General features: G+C 41.5%; 1 protein-coding gene across 2 annotated transcripts; it reads right to left on the bottom strand.

Moving 5' to 3' along the window:
- Positions 1 to 523: 523 nt before the first annotated feature.
- RBP4 (retinol binding protein 4) lies at positions 524 to 6,572 on the bottom strand. 2 transcript variants are annotated; one of them, XM_069980102.1, is made up of 6 exons: positions 6,563 to 6,572; positions 5,780 to 5,936; positions 3,768 to 3,904; positions 2,580 to 2,686; positions 1,546 to 1,758; positions 524 to 869 (listed from the first exon to the last, which is right to left on the bottom strand). In XM_069980102.1, exons 2-6 carry the CDS (start codon positions 5,903 to 5,905, stop codon positions 853 to 855), a joined length of 600 nt encoding a protein of 199 aa, XP_069836203.1. In that variant the 5' UTR covers positions 5,906 to 5,936; positions 6,563 to 6,572; the 3' UTR covers positions 524 to 852. The 2 variants fall into 2 exon arrangements, with proteins under 2 accessions (XP_069836203.1, XP_069836202.1); XM_069980101.1 differs by lacking the exon at positions 6,563 to 6,572 and adding an exon at positions 6,138 to 6,233.
- Positions 6,573 to 8,708: the final 2,136 nt, after the last annotated feature.

Here is an 8,708-nt window from a genome sequence, read left to right as displayed (position 1 = left end):
TGGGGTATATTTGTATACAAATTTTGCACGTCCATTGTGCACAAAAATTTCACATTGTGTACTGATTCAGTCCGGATTTTATCCAAAAAATCTTGTGTGTCCCGTAAACATCTAGGAAATGTTTTAATAATATCCTGCAGGAAACTGGAAGAAAGTGGCCATGTTTTTGTAGCGCTGGATAACCCCTTTAATATGTATATCTATTTAGAAGTGTTCCTATAGCTTTGGATGTATTCATCAATACTGCAGCTCTGTTTTAGTCTGCAGGTAGCAGTACAGCCTCTATACCGGGCATAGGCTCTCAGGTTGGCATCAGCTGCCAGTACATTAATCTTAAGGGTTTGGTTTTTGGAACATATTGAAAATCCACAAAGCAGGTATTTTCCACATTGGAAACCAGATGCTGCCAGCTCCTTAGGAGGCGACTTCAGGTCTTGTTTTCCCACTAAAACTAATTTTGTTACAGTAAATCCATGTTATTGTGCGGTATGCGAAGCAATGGTGTGAAATAAAGAACAACGGCTTCTTATAAAGTAGAAATGATTCTTTATTGCGTCATTTCTGCAAAGGGTGAATCAAACATATGGTGGAAAGGTTCAGCCTGTGTGTGAAATGCTATAAACATCATACAATTAAACCGTAGAAAATATGTACATTGCTGCTGGAATCATTCCAATACATTGCCGCATATCCAAGATTTATTAGAGATTTATTGGCCAAAAAAAAAAAAAAATATACATATATATATATATATATATATATATATATATATATATATATAGGATGCAGAGGGCGACAGGATCTTATTGCAAACTGGAAATCAAAGGCCCCTTATATATAACGTCAGAGTAATCACGCATCACAGTACCCTGTAGGAAAGGAGACAAGAAAGTTAGTAATGGAGGATGATAATAGGGTTTCTATAAAGGTAGAAGTTATGGAAATGTATGTGCACATTAGTATTTAAATCAGGGATAGGGAACCTTCGGCCCTCCAGCTGTTGCAAAACTACATTTCCCATCAGCCTTCGGCTGTCCAGGCATGATGGGAGTTGTAGTTTTGCAACAGCTGGAGGGCCAAAGGTTCCCTATCCCTGATTTCAAGGAATATTGCAGAAAAGCTAATACCTTGTATTACGCTTAATGAGGGACATGGGGGGATGACAACTGATTTGTCACATGGTCGACATTTTGCACATGGTACAGTTTTCATTATGTTGTCCACTCTATGCTAAAACAAATCTAAACTATGGGAACTAATTGACATGTGCAGAAACAGTGCCCCTATTGGAAATGTTTGGTATTACAACTCATCCTAATTAATGTGAATGGGTTTGAGCTGCAATACCAGACACAGCCCAAGAGTGGCACTGTTTCTGAACTATCCATTCTTGTAATGTGTAAGCAGATACAACTGCTTGTTACAATGGCTATGTATAATGACAGCTGTAGTGTTCTTCTGAGGCATAGGTCTCTTACTCAGTTATACATGTACATGGCTTATAGCAATTTTGTGCACTTCTTAGATGAGTGTCCTTCTACTTACCATTGTGGGCAACAACTCTGTATTTTCGGTCCAAGCAGAGCTCCTCCTGCCTTCTCCTGACAATCCTTTGTGTCTCAGGAGATAGGCCATTGGGATCACGGGAGAAGATGAAGGAGTAGCTGTCTATACATGTGCCATCCTCATCTTCTTCACGGCATGAATAGTGGACGGCGTAGTTGTCATAATCAGTATCCACCACCCAGTGGTCATCAACTGGAGGAGAAGGAGAGGACACTGAGATTTACAGTACAGGGGGACTTTTATACATGACACATATACTGTAGTAAAAGTTTCAGCTGGAAAATATTCTATTGTATTCATAGGTTTGTTTTTTCAGGAATGGCACTACTTATATTCGTGGCTCTATATGGTATTTAGCTTACACTGGGAAGAACTGCAATACAAGTCATGGCCTATGGACAGTGGCGGAAAAGGGGAAAAAACACCCCCTACCCCCTACAGTGTGGAGAACTGATAACAAGGCACCATGTACTGCACAATGGTATACTGTTCAATATGATACTCCATGTGCTGCTATGAAGGGCCTCCATGCAGAACCATACAGAATCCAATGGAATTTGCCAGAATTGTATCAGTCATTGAGAAAAAGCTCTATATGCCTCCATATTATTAGAATAGCAGCGAGTTATAAACCTTGGATACATGTGAGGAACCGGCACATATGTGACCATATGACCATTATCTCTATTGTCCTTCCCATACACATGAACATTCAGCACAGCAAAGCGTTCATGGCTTCTCTATCAGGAGGGGTAAGCCACAGCCAATTAATCTGGAACCAGACTATCTCTCGGAGAACAGTGTTGGGCAGAAAAAAATCCAACATACCCAACTCATCTATTGGTGGAGAGTCCGGAGGCTGACATACTGTCAACCGAACCCGCAAAAGGCAGAGGGTTCATAGAGCTTAATTCTAAGGTGAACGCGCACCTTGAAGAGTGTGATGTTTAATAACTACCATTATTTTCATCTTTTATCTTATTACAACCTGGAAACTGGAATGTTTTACTTACGTCCTTTTTCCAGGTAGGAGAGGACACCATAATACTTCATCTTGAATTTGGCAGGGTCATCAGTCTCCTGGAATGTACCCACCATGTCAGCGCACATTTCCATAGTCCTGAAAAATGACGAGTGTATACCAAGAGTTAGAAGTATGGCGGAGCTTTAGAATATTCTTCACTATATACTGTTGGATATTATACCAGATGGTTCGTGCATTAAAATCCAACATGCCCAACTGTTCTCTCAACTGGCATTGGGGGAGAGCTGGAAAGCCCCATATGCACATTGCATGGTCAGCCAGTCCCACCAAATTAAGTTGGTTCAGCTGACTTTAAAGCGAATGTAACATCAGTACATTAGCTTCAAGCATTGCACATGGATAGAACGGCGCCGGCGCGGGGAAGCCGATGCTGCTGTCCTTTTTTTGAGCCGTGGCCCGATTGCCACGTACGTCACTTTTCTATTCCCAGGCACTGGCAAGGGGGTGAAGGACTGGAGGCGGGCCAGCCCTCTATGACACAGGAACCCCCGCCCCTCTATGAAGCGGCTCCATTGAAATCAATGAATCGGGCCGCATCTTCCCAATGGGGGCAGGCCAACCCGCCTCCAGTGTTTCACCTCTGGCTGGTAGCCTGGGAATAGAACAGCACCGTACACAGGAACCAGGCTGCGGTTCAAAAAAAGGACTGTAGTACCGGCTTCCTCGCGCTGGAGACGTTCTATCCATGTGCAAAACTTAAAGCAAATGTACTGATGGTACATTCGCTTTAAAGTGTATTGCCAGTTAAGTGCAAATTTTGTATTTGTATATGGAATAGTGTACCAATATTACAAGACACTAAGTAAAATGTAGTAAAGTTGAAAAGTAAATAGTGGAAGCAGGATGGTTCCCTGATAGCTGCTTATAGCATTGTTACCCTGCTGGAAACTTTAAAAATACTTATAAGATTTACATGGTTAACGTGATTTCCCTTAAAGGGGTGATCTGCTTTAATCCCTTTTTGTTCAAAGGGTTTATTGATAAACTGATCCTGGGGGGTCCTGCATCTAGAACATCAAGCAATCAGTTGTAATCATGTTGGGAACCCTGCAACGAGTGTTTGATTTTCCTATAGCACTTTCACAGGAAAAATAAAGTATTACACAGCTTTGACTAAAATTAGCTGAAATTGGGGGCATTGGTAAGAGGTCCTTACTTGAAGAGGATGACTCTGCCTCTGGCTGTTGCCGACATTTTTCCACTTTCATCCACATAGAACCTAGCCACTATGTTGTCGAGAAGAAACAATCCTTCTGGGTCCTTCTTGGCTACTGCATACCAAGTCCCAGCATACTGATAATAAGAAAGAATAAGAAACATGCACCATGTTAGAAAAGCACCTTACTTCAAGATTCCACTTAACCTTCACCATCTGTTTAAGGTAGAGAAGCAATGAACCTGCATAAGAACGGGTTCATCATTATGGCCATACTGACAATTTATTTTGTACACACAACAAATGTGGTTAGTAGATCATTTTACACTGTAAACTTCAGGACATTTGATTTGTCAAAAGTGGTAAAAGTCTCAAATGCCATCACCTGATGAAGGCCCTATAAGAATTTTTTGAGTCAAAACGCGTTGTGTGTTAAGAATAAATAGTTTTTTATTGTACACATGAATTAATCCGGTCCATACTGAACGGCATTTTCTGCGCGGGTTGCACTTTCCATGCAAGAGGCGTCTTCTTTTGCCTATGTCCAGTTGCATACACTCTGGCTTTCTGGTGACAGTAGTGTTCCTTGGAGAGCTGCACCGTTCTTCTTTATAAGCTTTGTAGTGTTGTGCCTTTGTCATTGCACAACCTCATCAGGTGAGTGGGATCATTTACCACAATACGATTTCACTAGCTTTTATCTAATATATTACAACAGGAAGTGCCTTTTCTGTTTTGTGTTTCTATAGATAATATAGATAATAAAATGGAAAAATTGAAAAAACAAACAAACAAAACTCTTAAAGGGAGTCTGTCATTAAAACTTGAAAAACCTAAATCAACATGGGATGTGATATAAAATGTGTTTGCAATATATTTTCATTATTTTATTATTTTCTTCAGTTATTACACTATAAAACAAAGCTATACTTACTTGTATACAGATTTTTAGTCTTGTGCTGGTTGAAAAAAAGAGGCTAAACACATGAAGTCCCGGCCAGTTCAGAGTGTCTGTGAGTGCTTAGATGACTGGGGCTTCCTGCATTTGGTCTCCTTTTTTTAACCAGCTCAAGACCAAAAAGCTGCATTCAGGAGACTGGGCCTGGATACAGGTAAGTATAGTTTTAATTTATAGCATGATAACTATAAAATAAAATAAAATAATGAATGTAAATTGCATACATGCTTTATATCACATCTTATAATGACACTGACACTTTATGTGGCCTTAATTATCAAAATGTATAAAATAGACACTGGTGTAAACCTCCCACAGCAACCAATCACAATTCAGTATTCAGGTCTGGTAAAATAGAAGCTGTGATTGGTTGCTGTGGGCAGTTAATACCAGTGTATATTTTACACCCTTTGAAAAATCTGGGCCCAAGGTCCTTTTAAAAATGTTTATAAATAAAAAAAAAAAACAATAGCCATTTTGCTATTAAAAAATAATTTTTTTAAATCATAAAACGGACAAAAAAACTGTGTGAATATAGCCTTAAAATGCTAGTCCACAGTTTACATACACTGGAGCTCTGGTCTAAATTTCGCTGGTGGCAATGGCTATGTGATGGCTATTGTGGAGTCCAGTGGGCGGTCCTTATGAGTGTCTGACAGTTTTTTTGTTATATGACCTATAAAGAGATAACTGTTAGCCACTTATAAGATCACCCACTAGACTTTTTTTCTATGCTAAGGGATCCAGCGCCCAGTCTTACTTGTGATATAGGCTTTAATAAATTGATGTGGTTGCTGAAATATGCAATAATGCAATATTAATAGCAATGTTAAAATGTCTTGTTGATGGACAATAGAGGTAAGTTTATTAACTAAAATTATGATTGACAATGGTGTTTGTGGTTGGTGGTGCCCCAAGCCGCAATTACCCCATGCAACTGCCTCCTAAGCCTGATCTTACCTAACATGTAGAACAATAATTAGAAATTTTCTTTTTTTTTTTAAATACGTCCCAACAGTTAAGAATACAGATGTAATAAAAAACATTCACATACCCGACTTTTGTCAAAATTTTCCATCACCCTGAAGTTGCTGACACGGCAATCTCTGCTGTGAAATCTGAAGGCTACACAGCTTCCAAAGTAGCACAGGGCTATTAGCCCAAAAATCTTTAGGTCCATCCTTCCGACTCCTTGGGATCAGCTATGGAAACTATTAAAAAAGAAAAAAAAAAGTTATCAAAAAGTTGAATTTAAAGGTAAAACAAGAAGAGTTGATGGGAAGGACGTGCATTGGTTATATGGGGAGAATGTTATGTAAAATATAAATGTTATAATGATGCATGTATAAGTTATAAGGTAGAGCTATCATGGATGTGTATTGGGACAGCGCTATGCAGTAGGAGAAGCTTACAGAGCTGCTTCCAGATGTGAGAAATCCTGGAATGCAGTGTCTGGGAGGCTTATATACAGCTCCGCAGTCACACGGTTTCATAACATCATCAGCTCGAGGTAAAAGACCTATGTTTTAAGCTGCCACTGCATCCAGTCCTAGCTGGATAGAGGCCCACTTCAACAAACTTGCATAACATCAAACTGTGCACTTTAACCCCAACCCATCACTTGCAAAAAAAAAAAGAAAAAATTGAGAAAAAAAACAAAAACCCTACAGCAATCTCATAAGGAGAGAAAATATGACACCCTGCGAGAGAACATAGAGAGGGGGAGAAGGATTTGCCAAAACATATTTGGAAGCATAGTCTGTGGCTCGGAGGTGTTTGGCAGGGAGCCAGCTCTCCGGGAGGGCACACAAACTCCATTCATGTGCAGTCCTGTTATAGAGCTGCTCTGTTTTGTTCCGTACTTCACATACAAGCACAACTTTCCATCATACTTCATTCCGGCTTCTCTCAGGACAAGTTCAAGCTCTTCACTGGGGGATTTGTTTTGGCAGTGAAATTGATGAATATTAAACCCCAGGTCTCTTTGGTGTCTGCAATGTCAGCTCGAATATTAATGGGACCCTGTCATGGCCCATTGGTGGTGGCAGACGTTTGTGTGGTTGTTTGTTCAACTATTGCTTAATGGGACTTAAAAGGCATCTGACACTGCGAGAGAGAGGAACGTCTATAATGGAGGCAGCCTAAGACTCGACCACTGGAGTGCTGGAGGACTTTCCGATGGCTCAGGCTGTCACACAGTATTAGGCCCCAGAGGTCCAGCAATAGGTAGCCCCATTTGGAGTGGAAATTGGAATCGCTTGCTACTAGATTCTCTATTTCTTGGGTTATTTATGGGTTCATGATGGGGTCACTAGAGAGAGTCAACATTGGTCCTATTTACTTTGCCTTTCTGCCTTGGCTCAGTTCATGGGTGGAGGCTAGGGATGGTCCGAACCTACCGAGGTTCGGGTTCGTACGAACCTGAACTCTCGGCAATGATTCCCGCTGTCTGCCCGCTCCGTGGAGAGGGTGGATACAGCCAGAGGACCGCCTGGAAAACTGGAATACAGCCTATGGCTATGGCTGTATCCCAGTTTTCCAGGCGATCCTCCGGCTGTATCCACCCGCTGCACGGAGCGGGCAGACAGCAGGAATCATTGCCGAGTGTTCAGGTTCGTACGAACCCGAACTTCGGCAGGTTCGGACCATCCCTAGTGGAGGCTACTATAAGGCCTCCATTCCTCTACAAGGGTCCACAACAGGGCCAAACAATCATCCATCAGTTATATGTCCCCCCTGCTTCCTGTCCTCCCTATGTTTTCTATGGGGAGGGGTAAGCCGCAGTGAGAGCACTCTTGCTGCAGCTTTTCTCTCTCTGAACAAAGGGGTTAGACCTATAAGATACCTAGAGACTGCTCCCGAGTAGTGATGATCAAACAGGGCTGAAGTTCAGGTTCGTACAAACCTGAACCATCTGCATTTGACTCCCGCTGCCTTCCCATTCCGTGGAGAAGGTGGAGACAGCCCGAGTACCGCCTGGAAAACAGGAATACAGCCTAGGTAATAGGCTGTGTCCCTGTTTTCCAGGGGGTACTCAAGCTGTCTTCACCTTCTCCACGGAACGGGAAGGCAGCGGGAGTCAAATGCTGATGGTTCGGGTTTGTACGAACCTGAACTTCAGCCCTGTTTGATCATCACTACTCAGGAGCAGTCTCTAGGTATCTTATAGGTCCAACCCCTCGAACCTGAACTTCGGCCCTGTTCGATTATCTCTACTCTTGAGCATGGCTCAAACTCGATTCGGTAGCACTATTTTACACTATGGATCCTAATTTTTTACATTAAAAAATATGAACAAAAGTATTAATGAAAGCTGGATTTTAACTAGACTTCTGTCCCTGACACGTCCATTGTATTGCTGGGGAGGTTTTCTGGCTCTTTTACACCTTTTACTAATTTCGTATCTCCTTGTTTTCCAGCTTTTATGCAGTTATTAGTGTGACATTTGGATATTGGAGATGATCTTACAAAATCCTTATCATGAAGCAAAGCCAATGGGATTCTGGGAGTATGAGATCTAATGTTTCAGCACTCTTCTTCCACCAGGTTTAGGATCCTGAGTAATTCATGTTTATCCTGCCCCCGGCACCTCTCTCCGAGCCTCACGGTCAATATTTGCTTTGTTGTTTCATCATGTCATAAAGTGTTCTTGTCCTGTTAAACATTTTCCAAAATCGTGGAGGTTAAAATGTTCAGAATGGATGCAAAAGTCACCAGTCCTATTACCTGCAGGAAATTACTGCAATATACAGACATATCTAAAGGTCTGATTGGTTGTAATATATAGCAGGGAGAAGCACATAACTGTGCTCTTCACTCCCTGGCTTGCCACTTGATCTGATTCATTAGACGGGCTCCATTGCAAGTCTGTGGTTTCCATCTTATTGCATGTAGACAGTTCGATAAGTCCTTGACCAGTTATGGGGAACCTTTGGCACTCCAGCTGCTTCAAAATTACAATTCCCATCATGCCTGGAGAGCTT

Source organism: Dendropsophus ebraccatus, chromosome 8 (assembly GCF_027789765.1).
Source record: "Dendropsophus ebraccatus isolate aDenEbr1 chromosome 8, aDenEbr1.pat, whole genome shotgun sequence".
Lineage (NCBI taxonomy): Eukaryota > Metazoa > Chordata > Amphibia > Anura > Hylidae > Dendropsophus > Dendropsophus ebraccatus.
This window is presented reverse-complemented; position numbering and strand designations above follow the sequence as displayed.

What these genes read in the sequence shown, in the direction of transcription:
- RBP4 (XM_069980102.1), bottom strand. Translation starts at nt 5,905, where the DNA reads ATGGACCTAAAGATTTTTGGGCTAATAGCCCTGTGCTACTTTGGAAGC. An exon ending in AAAATTTTGACAAAAGTCGG is followed by an intron (nt 3,905 to 5,779) that starts GTATGTGAATGT and finishes TCTTATTATCAG; the next exon opens with TATGCTGGGACTTGGTATGC. An exon ending in GGCAGAGTCATCCTCTTCAA is followed by an intron (nt 2,687 to 3,767) that starts GTAAGGACCTCT and finishes GTCATTTTTCAG; the next exon opens with GACTATGGAAATGTGCGCTG.